The sequence below is a fragment of the Patagioenas fasciata genome, chromosome 3, assembly GCF_037038585.1.
Source record: "Patagioenas fasciata isolate bPatFas1 chromosome 3, bPatFas1.hap1, whole genome shotgun sequence".
NCBI lineage: Eukaryota > Metazoa > Chordata > Aves > Columbiformes > Columbidae > Patagioenas > Patagioenas fasciata.
Window position 1 is genome coordinate 77,846,530 of NC_092522.1, and position 16,157 is coordinate 77,862,686.

The window sequence follows — 16,157 nt, forward strand, 5'->3', positions numbered from 1 at the left end:
ACACCCTGTACTCTGAACCAACATACAGAAAGGATTTCTCAGATAAGAATTTTCCATCTAATTATCAGGAAACAGACAACTTATTACCAGCAATGGTACTCTGTACGCTGGGACAGCTTTTCTTTTATGAGAATGTTTTTTAAATAGCTTTGTACCATAAATGCTGTCTTTAAATCCTAATATTTATATCTACTTATCTTATGAGAAAAACATATAAAGTTTACACAAACCTGAGTATGTCAGACCTTTTCTAAGAACTATTGTAAATCAGACTCACTCGTAAGGTAATTTTAACTTCAGCTCTTTGAAATTGCATAGCCAGCAGGTCAAGCAAAGTGATGATTTCCCTCCATTCAGGGCTTGAACAGCCACATTTGGAGAACCTTGCCCACTCTTGGGCTCTGCCATACAAGACAGACAATTAAATACTTGGATGAGACCAGCAAACATCACCGAGATGATGAGAGAGTTGGAAAAATGATCTGACAGAACTATGATTATGTACAACAGTGGATGCAATGCACCTATAAATGCTAAACAGGAGAAATAAATTATTTCTCAGTTATGAAAAAGATTACATACATGTTTTAAATAATTCTCTAAATCATAAGTTTCATACGTGTTTACCTCCTATTTCAGCTGGAAAAGGTGATTTACTTTCTAGCTAGCTACTAAAATACTACTGCTTTATAAATAATCTATATAAACACTGCTGCCCAAGTATTCAGTACAACACAAACATTTCAATTCCAGAGACTCACTTTCCTACCACCACATACACTGAATGCTTCTCTAAATTAGATCTTTCCGTCTAGCCTGAACCCAAATTTCATGGACCCTATTAGCCTGTTGCATGGAGGAGGTAGCAGCAATTTTTGCGGACAGGTTATTAAAACAGAACCGGTACTTAACAACCCATTTTCCAGTATATCCTCCTGCATTTGAGCAACCAGGACTTAGGATCGACCTCAGGCAAAATTTGAAACCGGACTATTGTTTCATGAAAAGTCATTTCCATAGGTTTTCACTAGTTTTTTTTCTGGCATCTGACACAGGATCTTGTGGCAATAAGTACCATGACTTGCATACGATGTGACATTCCTGTCATTTCTTATTCTACTCTGGGCCTTGGTTGCTCATAACTCTTATATTGGGAAAAATGGTGGACCGCCATCCTCTGTTTGACTCCTCCACATCAGTATCATACAACCAAGAGTATTTCATCTCTCCACACGAACTAGTTATTTTCTGATCAACCTCGTCACCTTGCCATTTATTCAGAGTTCCAAGGTCTACTCCATCCTCTCTGACAATGCAGTGAACAAAAACTGTGTTTAATACCCGAGATTGTTTTTAAACTAACTTTTCATTTGTCACCTACTATTTTAGCTACTGAATAAAACTTTTCAAAATACTTTACATAATAGCGTATTGCAAGAATAGCCAGTGCCAGTGCCTGAAAAACAGTCAGAATGCAATTGTTGAATATTGTATTAGCATATGCACATATTTTTGAGCTCAAAACTTCTCGGGTAAGAAATGACAGCAGCAACTTCCCGTCAAAGCTCACTGTTTCCAAAAGGGAACATCGATCAGCTCAAATGCAATGAAAATTCATAGGTATTAGCATCATTGTCATATTCCACAGAAGCCACAGTCATGACTCACTATCTGGGTGCTCTTCAAGAGACAAGAAGTTATTTTTATATTTATTATATCCTCTTTTAAAGGGAAAACACAAGGCATCATGCCTTTGAAGAACTGGAACACTCAAACAATGGCAGAGCCCTTCTACAAATGAGATGCAGTAATAGCCCTCTAGTCATATTATTAGCATAAAACAGGTTCTCTATTAAAACTGGCAAAAAACTTGCTCTCTTATTTTATAGCCTTTTATTTTATTGAAGTATGTCAGATTTCAGATGTTTTATCATGTGATGGCTTGTTAGTCTTATAAAACAACTGCAATGTGTCATGTAATAAAGTATGCCAAATATTCCACTAAAATGGGAATATATCATATAAAAAAAAAATCTTTGCATGTTAAATTCTCATTTTTCAATTTCATAGTTAAATTTGTATTTTTCTATTTTACATAGCAATATATTCAGTTGCTTATACTTTGACAGTAGTGATACAATTACTTATGCTTTTAATAAAATACAGGTGTGCTATTGAACTTGAGACAGTACAATCTATGGTCACCCATAGAGTTCGGCTACACACTTAAAGCCAAGCTACATTTTAGCAGGATGTAGATGGAACTTGCTAGGTTGTGTCATAGAAATACAGGGTGTTTCAAAAAGCTGGACCCAATTTCAAGGCAGTATTTTTCACAATGGCAACATGTTAGAATTACACAACAATTTACATCCAGCAGTAATAATTTGAAACTCTGTACCTCACCCCTTCAAGTGGTGAGAGTTTAATTCATGGGTGGTTCGTGAGGTACACTGATTTCAAATTGGGTCCAGCTTTTTGAAACACTCTGTATGCGGTTATTCTAGAATTAGAGAAAAAAAGTAAAGCTAAAATGTTTGCCAAAAAGGGAAGCCTTACTGCACAGATTATGTTTTTATTTTTCCTCATTTTAGATTGTATTACAATTGCACTTCAAGTTTCTTAGTCTTAGAATTCCACTACAGTGGAATTTAAGCGAACGCTAAGAATGTGAGCAAGTTACCTGCCTGTATGATCGGGATAAAATTTCCAAACCCTTGCCATTTTTATGCTTTTCTTAAACAATACAAAATTTCTATTTCAGAAGAGTTGAAAGTTTTCTGAAGAGTTTAACCTCTCCTATTATGTTCTCACCAAATCACCAAATCAGCATTTTATTTTTTGCTGGTAAACTGTATGACTAATACTGTGGAAATTCCATAATACTTACTATTTTCTTTCTATTTTTTTTTCCCAACAGAGTGATAGTTTCTTCTCATCATCACTATCATATTCTTCTAGTTTCTCACAACACATTAAGGTGGGTGTTTTAAAAACTGGTACCAAACAGTAGTCTATCTACATGTATATCTAGAGACCTAAAACGCAGATGGTTTTTCAAAGCACCCTCAGCTTCTACAGATACTTACTTATCTAGTTTAAGCATTCAAGCTGAGACTCTAGCAAAGCATCTGCCTTTAGCACACTGTACTTACCAATGTCACTAACACCAAACAAAGTCAAACGTAGCCATCCCATCTACTCCACTAGCAAGTCAGTAGTTAAGCAAAAAAACAAAACAAAGCCATAAGACTAATTTGACGCCTTCTCTATTTATTGATTTGTTTGTAAAGACATGACATTTCTGAAGCAATAATGAGTCAAAAGTCATTTCCTTATGCACAATGGAAGACTGGGCAGTAAAGTGTATTTCATTTTGAGTATTTAGTGACTATATCTTAATTTTCCACCTACTTGCTTCAACATGGTAAAAATATATTGAAAGAACTGCATGTTCATGCATGCCAGTTTTGATTAATAACCTTGTATTAAGCTGTAACTATTTGTAGAGCGCTTGTATTAACCAGTCATTCAATTAAGTCACTTCTCTAACACTATTCAAGTAAAAATCTCATCTACTGAGTATTTTACAGTAGAGCCATGAAGAAGTGCATGTTATTTATGACTTGGCTATTGGATCTCCCTGGGCGAACTGTAGTTCTATGGCCTTCCGATGAAAATTACATAGACAGGAACGTAAACACCGTATCATGAAGGACAGCACCCTTGACAGGCAAAGTTCCCTTCATTTCTTCCCACTTGTGAACAGGCTTCATGGTGTTACGGTTTCAGCAAGTGGCTTTCCCTCAACAGTAAAAGCAGATACAGCTAAAATCTTCAGTGACAACGGAGATGTTCCATACTTTGAGGGAAGAATGCACGGTGATGTGCTGAGCTCTCAGAAACACAGCAGCCACCAGAAAGCCACTGCATGTGTTGCAACATTGATTAGTTCTCCTCAGGTCTCGGAAGTACATCTAAAGAACGAGACAAAATGTACTTCGTGGCCTTGTTTGAATCCTATGCAAATACATCTGACCTACAAAACTCCGGAAAATCCAGAGGGTTTTTTTGTTTGCTTGGGGTTTTGTTTTGTGGGTTGTAGGGTTTTGTTAGTTTGTTTTTCCTCCCCATAAATAGCATCCCTTTAAATTCCTTGCCATGCTCTTGAAAGAGCCTTCAACAGACTCTTCCTTCCTTAGACACCAACGCCTCCATACAACAAAGTTTCAGTGACATTCTTTGTGAGTGGAGAGGACTGAAAACCAGGAAACCTTCTCCGTCCGATATTTCTGCAACTTGTATCTCACAGAACCAACTCACAGCAAAGCTGGGACTGCAGCCAGAGCCCAGAGCAATCACCTGAAACTCCAATGGCACATACAGTTTCAAAGGCTGGAGAAAGGCAATTCTCTCTACACAGGTATACATCTAAATGAGCATTTTACAATCCAAATTAGAAGCAGCTTCTCTACAGTGCCGAGAGAAGGAATATGAGAGAAGGACAGAACATCTGATACAGAAAGGTGATCCCTGAGGAAGGATGAATCTTTTAAGCAGAGGTGCTTTATGCTGGCCACAAACTAATTCAAAATTTAAAGACTGAACACACAAAGGAACCTACAGGTAGTACCAGACAAAACAAGTATCAAAAGAACACTCACACACACACACACATACACAAAAGAAAAGAAAAAGAAACAGGAATATTGTGTTGCTTTTTGGAAAGGAAAAGCTTTGACTTTTTTCAAATAGAATTACTTGAGGAAGACAGTTTTCTTAAACTGATTAATAGAAATCTATCACTTCACAGACAAGACAGGACGGGTTGAAGAAGGGTTCCTGAGAATTTTCATCACAAAGTCTAAGAGTAGATGGGCTAAGGTGGCACATAGTTTAGTACTTGCTGTTTTTTGCTAGGGATTGTTAATACTACAAAATCCCAGATTCAAGAAAACCATAATATGCAATGTAGAAATAACTAAATTTACTGTCATATTTCACAGGGATTTGTTATAGTCACATTTTTAGAAGATATGATTTCAGCACTGCTGACATTAGTATCAAAATGAGACTTCAGTGGCGAAAGTGAGTAACTCCAACCACTAACCTCAAAATAAAATAAAAGCTTCAAGCCACAGAAATTCTGAAGCATTTTAACTGTGATCACAGTACTAAAAGACACAATAGTTATTTATTTAAAATTTGGAAAAAGGCAAATTTAATAGCAAAAGAGAACACAGTTTTGACACATTTAAAAAAATAGTTCAATTCAGTTATAAAAATATTTTTTTCTAGTCTTGGGAGACTACTGCATTATCCTTTTAATACATGATGTACAGAAATACTAAACCAGGTGGACAGCAGATACAGACAAACTAAATTTTTATGTGTGTTGCAGTAACAAGTGCCCTGTCAAGTCAGAATTGTACTGAAATAGCGTGTTATAGCTCAAAGTAATTTTTCAGGTTAAAAAAAAGTCCTTGGATTTTGAAAAACAATAACTAAATTTCATCACAATTCACATATCATTCTGTCACTGTTGCAGGCTTCTTTTACGTCAATGGATGGCATGAGATTTGCCACGAAGACTTTTATTCAGGATTCAGTGTAGATAGGGAGGAAATATGGAGGACCCAGAGATCAAGTGGGAACATTCAGGTATTAAAAATGTATTTTTTAAAATTTGAAATAGACATCAATAAATGAAAATTATGATCTAAAGCAGTGTGAGGCAGGTAAATGCTAACAGTTTAATTATTAAAATAATATCGAGCATCTCAGTTTACAAGTGTACTAAAAATGCTCGGCACATGAACTTTTTAATCTGAAAAGCTCACACCTCAATATTGACAGAATAGATTAATGTGAAAAAGATAACTCTTCCTACAAACACGGGGATCTGAATCACAAAGAGTTCAAATCACCTTGCCAAGATCCCTGGGAAAAGCTCATGCTCTGCTCCCCCATCTGTCCTAAGGGTGCTCTGCAAGATGACTGAGCCAATCTAACAAATCGCCACCAGCCAGGTAACAAAGTTCTGCTGCGTTTGACTCTGTGGCTCTGCCTCTTCTGCCCTAGCTCTGGTGATAACCGAGACCATCACCAGTCTAAATAATCTCTTTAATCTACCAGAAAACTATTTGCCTTTTTTTTTTTTTGGCTGTATTTGCCTGCTGCAGACTGATGATCTGGACCGATTTATGGAGCGCTGTAACAAGTAGCAAAGCTTGCACAAGTCAGTGAAAAAGTACGTGATAAAGAAGGGGGGAAAGAGCATGACCTCCCCCTTTTGGTGGCAACAAGCTGTCAGAATTGCCTTCTCCCATCAAATCGGGTCATACTGTGACTTAAACCATAATCCCAAACCAAGTCACCTGTCATACTTCAGCAGAGCATTTTAGAAACCATCGCAACATGGACTTACTTATTTCCTACAGTCTTTTCTGGAGAGTCCTACAACTCTGATCATACCATTGATTTTCCTCAGACTCTTCCCAGTAGTATTCTTCTTAAGATGTGTGATTAAACATGAACAGAGCATTCAGGCCCAAAATGAAAAAAAATAATTCTTTTTATGTGGTGTTGATTCCTGATAGGTTTTTGTCTTTTCCAGCCAACACGAAGTACTGAGTACATTCACGTAAAGTGCCCGTATTGACTTTAAAACCACTTCCCCAGAATGTAAAACGAAGATACTCTCAGTAGTAGTCGGCTTAGGCCATTTTGCAAGAGACAAGCACATAGACAGTGCTAAAGCCATTTAGAAGCCCAATGAAGGCCAATCTTTCATTGTCAGACAAGAGGAAATCCAGGTAATTTATAAACAGCCTGACCAGTAAATTTCAAGAGAATTCTCACAGGCAATAAATACTGGAGAATCACAGGAGTTCTTTGTTTAAAAGTCAAAAAGATGAAAGATTCAAATTAAATAAGGAAGACTAATCCTTTATCTAGATGTCAACAGAGATTTAGATCATATATACTTCTTAATATAAAATTGTTAGAGAATATGAGATCCAGCACAGCATATTTCAAAGTAAAATGAATCCAAATAATCACCAAACCGGAAAGAATTTCATCCATCAGAGGCAAAGAGTTTTTAGTTAAGGAGGAAAGTCAAGCAGATGGCTCCCACTTTACCACAGATATTTACATCTCCAAAGAGCTGAAGCAGTGCTTGTTTTAATCAAGAGGCACAGCTATCCTGTTTCCAAGAAATGGAAGAAATAAAATGAATGTAGGTAAAAATACAGCATTTATTCAGACCCTTCTGGGAGATTTCAAATGCAAGACTAAGGATAGTAAACTTCGCTAAATACTAAAGGTTGCTCAGACAATGGGTTGTCTAGCAAGAAGGTGCTCTATTGAACTGCAGAATACGCTGTTGGTTTTTTTTTCCTTTTTTTAAAAGGAAACCTTGACTGCCAATTTATCAGGAGAAGAACACAACTAGATAAGAGACTTTTGTGATTTAAGCTTAGTGTAAACAGAAGACAGACTATAAACAATTTCTTTCAGTATATTGCCATGAATATTCATAGCAATTCCCTATTTTGTGAATAAACTCCTTTGCTTATCTCACTTTCTGATGTGAAACAACATGTTGGGGTGCATATTTGAAGCACAGAGCATGCAAAAAAGCACTGTACTGTGAACCATCACATGCTTAAGAATCCAGGATAACTTCTAATTTCCAAAGTCACTTCTTGACTAATTATGAACCCCTTTTGAGTCACTGTTTGCAGAGCAGTGTCGAGAAACTATTGAGATATTTTGCATGTGTTTAATGTAAAAAACAAATATACTCAACACTCTAAACATCCTTTATTCATTTACTTCTGCCTTTCAACATACAGAATCCCCCCAAGAACTCCTAGGATGTGAATGCACAGAAAGATGACAAGTTCAATACCGTCTTTTTCTTTAGTGCAGTTAAAAAGGAGCAATAATGCCATTCTTGCGAATATAAAGCTATTTTTATAAAATCCTCCAAGAGATAGACCTCATAGTAACATGCCATATGGAAGTACTGAATGAACAAGAGAATTGCTTTAAACTGAGGGAATAGCTTTCAAAAGTAAGTAGAGTTGTAAAACATTTCATTAAAATTAGAAAATATACTGCCCTATTTTTACTTTTCTATTTTGAAGTGGTATTGTAAAAATACTCCAGTAGACCATTTAATTAACAAAAATGGAAAATATAGAGTACTCCACTGCTCACTGAAATTTGCTGCATTATTTTTATCTTGGTGAGAAAATAATATGTATAACGTGCATGTACACAGAAACAGTAAAAAAGCCCATATCACTACTTGTACATCAGCTGCTAACTTGTTGATAGTTAACTGCTACTCATTTTGAGTCACTTTGATCAATACTTGGATAACAAGCAGAATCTAGGTAAAGATGACACATTTAATATCAAGGGAGCTTTTGAAACCACAGACCATATGATACATCTCTGAAGACAGGGTATGTTTTCCCAATATTTAAGGAGAACATAGCTCTTGATCACGCTGCAGATATCACTCACTAGTGTTCTCCTGCTTGAGCATCATCAGCGTCTTGAAAACTGAACAGGAGAGTAGATCCCGGTGGACGAATGAAGGTTGGAGCACATGCATTATTGCTATTATATACTGTACAGGTCACAATGGGCACAGGCACTGCAGACAGCTTGTACCCCGACATATGCAACCAGCTACTCTTCACTGTAAGAGCACTACAGCATTTCCACACTCTTCTCCAGAAGTGCTGCAGTGAATGAAAACACTCAATTCCCTGTTCAGGAGGGAATCAAATTTTCTGTGCTCCCAAATAAATGTAAGAAGTACATTTGGAGAGTGATTGAGTGCATAGTTTTCAACACTATTATTTATACAACACCGCAATGAGTACTAGGGAAGTAGGAAGAGGTGCACTGTGTCAGCCAACAGTAATTATACTACAGTATTCAGTCTCTCTTCATGTACATGATAATAGACTGTGCTAAAAGCAGTCCAGCTCTGTTTATCTCTATTTACCTCTAACTAAAATTCTAACCTTTTTCCCTTCCTGCAGTTTCTGTGAACAAAAAGAGGAACTTCAATATCCTTCCACATTCTCCACTACTCTTCAGTATTATTTCACTGCATCACTGTAGTCACTGTTCAAGTATCCATTTTTTGCTTCTAACATACACTTACAGTTTCTAAATTTAAGTCTGAAGCTTCTCTTCAGTATTTCTACAATGCATACTGGAGTTCACAAAGATCAAAAAAGGGTATTAAAAAAAACCTTGAAAAGTGTGGAAATGACAGCAAATAACCTAAGCCTAAACTACATCTCACTGCTGATGAGAAACCAAAGTTTTAGATTGAGTACTTCATTTTCCTGTGAAAAGGACTGGGGTTTAATTGCATTTGTATCTAGAAGGAACTACTGGAGAATCAAATTTGCCAGATGTTTTTCAATTTAAAAGGCACCTAACATAAAATTAATTCAAGTTACCACAATTTTTCAATTTCTTCAAGTGTTCCTTGACAAACAAGGAAACACACGGTCCAACAAGTGCAAGATGTGCCTCAGCTGCTGTTACTGAAAACCTTCTCTCTTGACCTAATCTTGAGTACAGTATGTTCATGCTATTTTGTATCTAAGTTAGTATTCTCCAAGGAAATTCCTGATTCAGAGCAGCAATTCAAACTCAGTAAGAGAAAGCTTCCTTGTTCCAGAACTGAACAACATGCCTTAAATCCCACCCAATGAGTATGTACATGTTTTTTAAAAGTTGCAGGACAAAATCCGAAGAAAACTTCTAAGCTGCATAAAGATATAATTAAAAAAAACCAAAAAACAACAACAAAAAACCCCCCTGACTATAAGATACCCTGTTTCCTTGCAGATCTCCACAGAAGAGCATGTTTGGTAGAACTGGCAGAGAAAGATAATCTACGTGACCTCAAGACCAGGAGGAACAGAAGGCACAGGTTTGTGTGCTCTATGAATTTTACACTTTCACTATTCAGGAACACATAGAAATTACACTTGGGAAAGGAGAAAAATGAACATATTTGCAATCTGCTCTAGGTGAACCTGCTTTAGCAGGTGCGTTGGACTAGATCATCTCCAGAGGTCCCTTCTAACCCCAAACATTCTGTGATTCTGTGAATACCCAAAACCCACCAGAATTACCTGTATAGACTCTCTTTAATATGTTAATTTTGCAGCAGCATATCCTGGAGAATAATTTACTTTAAGGGGGCAAGAAAGAAACTTATCTCCTGCACTGTCTGTGAGATTTTGCAATTACACAAAAGGAATTGCCTTTGTTCATAGCAAAACTATTCCTATCATTATAAAATAATTTTTAATAACCACTTCCCTTCAAAACATTCAGAGTTGTTCCTTCATATTTAAAAACAGTTTTACAGTTTACCAACCTCATTTACTATTTTAATACCTATCAGATATATTTTATTATAAAATTACAGGCACATTCACCTACAAAGTGTAAGCTTATTAATGATGAACGATGCACAGTGGTATCATCACTTCAAACATATACAGTACCAAATGACTAAGCACTGATAGGCAGTATTGTCTCAAACACAATATTAAACTCGTTTTATGTTATCCTGCTCCCTCAGCCCCACTGAGACACCCCAGTGTCTATCCCAGCTTGGGTGAGTGATATATTTGAGGATCCCTCACTTCATCAGCGCAGAAGGAATGGACTAGAGGCAGTGTAGGAAACAAAGCTGAGGCTTCTGTAAATCAGTGGATGGCAGTAAAGATCTTGCAGTCCTACAGAGTGGCTGTGCTGCTGGGTAGATCACCACATACCCCAAATAGGAAAGTAAATAAAAACCTGCCTTGGTGAAACTTTAAGCTGCCTACAGCAGAGGAAGATGTCAGCTGGGGAGTTCGGGCTTCATCATCTAAATTCTAAGACCTGCTTCAATAATACCATGACGTTTGGATATCATGATGAACCTCTTTATATTAGTACTAATAAAAGATCCAAATGATCTGGCGTACCACTAGAGGCCATTCTTGTACAGTAATAATCAATCTATAATCATAAACAGTTAAATTCCTTATGTCAATATGAATTAAATATGTGCACCTATTGTAATTTGAATGGTAGAGTTATTTCTCATATTAATGGAAAGTTACTCCATTCACAATGGAATACATAGAAGTTATTCCACATGGCAGATATCCCTGGAGAGCAATCCTCCTACCATCCCACCACAATTAGCTTTGTTGAATTTGGCTCTCATACTAATCTTTTGGAATTAAGGTATTCAAGAAGTGTTTCATTGACAAGAAGCATTCAGAGCTTATCTTCCCTTACAACCTACTCTCACCTACTTACCTGTTTGGAACAAGGTGCAAAAATTATCTACTGTAACAAATGAGCTGTATAAAAAAAACCCTCTTCAGCTCAAAGTATCACTGACAAAAGCATAGAACCAGTGTGTAACAATGAGCAGACAACCAAAAAAAGCCAAGGAGATAGCTTCGAGGAAAACATAGCAGATTTTAATTGTTAAAATAACATCTGTGCAAGATTCAAGATGTTATTTTCTTCAGTTAAAACACTGCATACTGATTAAAGCTACCACTGATCTTTTCACTTCAGTGACACAGATGGGGATCCAGTACACAAAAGAAAGCAGCAATCAATTCACAGTTTACCCTACTCTCTCCAGCATCTGGCCACATACCATATAATATTAAAAAATACATAATATATAAAAAAATATTTCATTTGACCTCTCAAAACTCCTCAAATGTCCACTAAAGCAAATACGAGGCACTTGTAGCCTTCTCGGAACAAATAAATTCAGATAACTGCTCACTAAAGACCAATTTGCAACTTCAAATGCTTTTTATACAAAAAATATGCACGTCAACCAATCTCTTTTGAACTACCTCTTTCAAAAGTAATCACAGCAGAAGAAATTGCCTTTTAAAACTCAGTGGCTTCAGCACTTCATGTTGTGATAACTCATGCTTGCTAAGAATTTTGAATACAATCATCTTGGCACTACAAATACTAAAAAAAAAAACAGAACAAAAGTAAAATGACCAAACAAAAACCAACCAATGCCCTCCCAAAAAATCCCAACCCCCAAAACAACCCCAATGAAATAATGAGCCACAAAAAATGATACACTTCTTTAAAGTTACATGGGAAAAGCAGGAACTCAATTCTTCATGCTATGCATTCAATCCCGTTATGCAGTAATACAGCTGAAATATGACCTTAAACAATTTAACATCAAATTTACCTGATTATTTTTTGGGACTGACGATACAAGCAAAAAGAAATAGGCTAAAGGGAAAAACAGAAAGAATACTTACAAATTTATAACCCTATCCAAGTGGTGTTTTGAGCAAAATTGCTGGCTGCTCTTGTCATGTTTATGCTGACTCTGTCCCAGCTGAACAAACCTGTGAAAAGCAGTAGATAGGAGAATAAATCAAAGAAATAAAATAACGACTCCAAAAAACATTCAGCAAATGAAAGAAGATTACACCAGAAAGTGCATATTTAAGTCATGTTATAGAAGTCACTGATCATGTTCTGCCTCTCTAGTAAGAAAGGTATCTTAAAACTTTGCAGTAGGTGCATGTGAGAATTCAGCAGCTCCTTTTAGCTTGAGAAAGATTTGCCTATTCATTGGTGTCACCTAGCATGTCATGGGATAGAAACAGGCCTCCACTCCTACGCAATATGCAGTCTGCTACACTACAGTCAACTCCTGTCTTCTCCAAAGCTTTCAATCACATTAACAGCCTATGGAATAAAATCAACAAGAGAGACAGAAAGTCTCTCAAGTTCCAGATTTAAGTCAGTCTTCAGCCAAATTTCTGGCTGAAATCCTGGTCCAGCTCACTTATTTCTAAGCCCAAGCTTTTGGGATAATTACCCCATCTCCAAATATTTCCTGGAAGACACTCAAGATGCAAAATACTGTTTTGGGTTTTTCCTTGGCAAGGATTGGGAGTAAATTTTTTAAAAAACAGTTAATCACTAATTTTATTCAGTCAGTCTAAGAGGAACAGTCAGAAGGTTTCAAGTATGTGCATGTGCAGTTATCTCACACTTGAACTCAATTTGTGCACTTTCCAACACATCTGTGCTACTGAAAACAGAAGTAAATATTCATTATGATGTTAATACTTCAGTCTTCTGATGTGGCAAGGGTATTTTAATAGCTAGCTTCCATTCAGCTTAAAATCAGTCTTGTTGGTCTATTTCAGAAATATTTACTACATTTTAACAGGGGCCAACTAACAGTGCAAAAGCAACTGCATGGAAGAGTGTACAGAAGACAAAGGAAAAATTCACTCCTAAGCAACTTATTGTGGCTTTTCTTTCTGGTTCATTCAGATTCTACACTGTAGAAACAAGAGCCTCAGAAACATGCAATATCACTTTGGATGTTGAAGGAATACTTACATTTCTAATAAGTGAATTATAAGTGGAAATAAAGATAATTAAGATCTATTAAGCACAGGAGATTGCAATTGGAACAAGCTTAAAAAAATAAAAAACAAAAGCAAACTAAAGGTGTAAGTATCTTTACTGATTGCTCCAAATTATCCATTATTCTGAAACAAACAAGGCCTAAATTAACACAAGCGAGCTACCAGACAGCAATATCATGCACAGTTGATCTGCAGTATCCATCCTCAAATTACTTAAAGGCACCTCCTGTCCCTTCCAACCTCAACCAATCTGTGCTTCTGTGTTTTCTATTTCACAGTATCACAGTATGTTTGGGATTGGAAGGGACCTCAGGGACCTAGTCCAATCTCCCTGCCAGAGCAGGAACGCCTAGGTGAGGTCACACAGGAACATGTCCAGGTGGGTTTTGAATGTCTCCAGGGAAGGAGATGCCACATCCTCCCTGGGCAGCCTGTTCCAGTGCTCTGTCACCCTCACTGAGAAGTTTCTTCTCAAATTTAAGTGGAAACTCTTGTGTTCCAGCTTGATCCCATTACCCCTTGTCCTATCATTGTTTGCCACCGAAAAGAACCTGGCTCCATCCTCGTGGCACTCACCTTTTATATACTTATTAATAAGGTCCCCCCTTAGTCTCCTCCAAACTAAAGAGACCCAGCTCCCTCAGCCTTTCCTCATACAGCAGATGCTCCACTCCCTTAACCATCTTTGTTGCCCTGCGCTGGACTCTCTCCAGCAGTTCCCTGTCCTTCTTGAACCGAGGGGCCCAGAACTGGACACAATACTCCAGATGGGGTCTCACCAGGGCGGAGTAGAGGGGAAGGAGAACCTCTCTCGATCTCGATGAGAATTAATGCAAGTTATCTCAGCCATCAGTGAAATGGGGCTGAACACATTCAAATTACTTTCCATTTGCATATATACTTAATATAGATCAGTTGATGTAAAGTAACTTAACCTGAGGTACTTTAAATCTGCAAGCCTCTCATGCTAATGAAAAACAAAATGCAAAACATATCCAACAATGTCAAGTAGAGTCAGGATCTTACATCTCCACTTCCCTTATTACAATACTAGAAAAAGACTTGAAGTGAGAACTATAATCATACTGTGAAATCAATTGCTGCTATTCTCAAAGGATGTACATTGTAATAAAGGATGTCAGCAAAATCTATACTTTCCACATAAATCAGCACATCAGACCATAAATAGCAGTATGTCTTGTTAGCCAAAAGAGGTAAGGCATTTGTAATTGTTATATTTTTAATACCTGCATTGCTTGAGGGAAATGAAATACATGCAAGGGGTTTTTGTCTTGAAAATGATAGGAATAGGGAAATTCAAAGCCCCCATGGAGTTTACAGTACTACTGTAACAAGAGACTGAATGTTAGTCCAGCCTGAAAACGACAAACGGGGTTAATGCAGGTTATGGTTAATGGTTAATATAGAGCTGCTCATCTGCACAAAGTGACTTGTAATAGACACCAGCTCACACTGGGCCATTTGCAGAACAATAACTATCCAGTATAGCAAAGGGTAATTGTCAAATTGGCATCCATTTTCCACTGGTTAAAATAAAGAACTGAAGTTAGCAGCAGAGGTGAAATTAAAAATTTCAGAGACAATAAGAAACATCTTCCTCAACCATCTTTAAGTGTACTATCTCCAAATTACTCAGCATGCAGGAAACAGGTAGAAATGGAAATTTCAAAAAACTAGAGTGAAGAGAAATAGCTACCCCTAAAGAAAAATTAACAGAAAAATACTTGTAAATAAAAAGAAAATTATTTCAGAGGATTAATGAACTAAGGATTAATCATCACATATCACCAAATGCGAAGATATCACAGTGAATTAAAACTTCCCTCAAAAATTGAAGAAATTACAAATATAACAAGGTAATCACTGCTATTACACATTAGAAAATAAAAATAAATGCCCACAAGCCCATTTCAATGCACGTTTCACAAGTATCCACTTCGATAGACAGACAGTGCTTTTCTAAGGTGACATGCAGTTTTCTTACACCCCTTTTCTCAGATTTCTTTAATTCTACATTTTAAGCAGGTGTTTCAAACCTTGGTTCATTACGCTAATGCAATTGATTTGCACTCCTGGTGTCTTGCATAAGCAATCGCTCTCGGCAACAGCATTATAAGCCTTTAGGAACTAAGAGGGTCTTCAATTTGGATCTAAATTTCTCCAACTGATCGCCAGTATTGAATTCCCATTATTCTGTCTAGTTTTCAAAGAAAAAACAGCAGTTCAGGAAACAATCTTCTTCACCAGGGAACTGAATAAGTAAATTTTTAATTCAGTTCTAGTTCATCTATAACTGAAATTATTCTAGTTTAGTTTTGGTTTGAGATAAAGAAACAATGCAAAAGTTCAAATTAATTTCTGATTTAAGGAAAAAAGAAGATTTTCATCAGTTTCTTGTTGGCTTCAGAGTTATTCTGTGCTATTGAGGAAACAACTTGAGAACAATAGCATAAGTACACATTTTTTAACAATGGCAAGACATAGCCAGCACTCTGTATGGGGTTATGGCAATTCAGAAACAGCATTCCTGACACAACTGGAGTCAGTGGCTCCTGTTGGAGGAGCGCCCTATTGATTTGCTGATGTCTCTTGGGGAGCTGGCAGCTCATGGCTCCTGCACGAGCGGTGACAACAGCCTTGGATTAAAGT

At 36.9% G+C, this 16,157-nt stretch overlaps 1 protein-coding gene across 2 annotated transcripts in view; it reads right to left on the bottom strand.

The window, feature by feature from the left end:
- Window positions 1-16,157, bottom strand: part of FIG4 (FIG4 phosphoinositide 5-phosphatase) — a 67,683-nt gene that overhangs the window by 2,428 nt on the left and 49,098 nt on the right. For both annotated transcript variants that reach the window (XM_071806645.1, XM_065835606.2), the window contains one exon: window positions 12,357-12,446. In XM_071806645.1, the coding sequence (XP_071662746.1) occupies window positions 12,357-12,446 (90 nt within the window). The remainder of the gene's footprint in view (window positions 1-12,356; window positions 12,447-16,157) is intronic.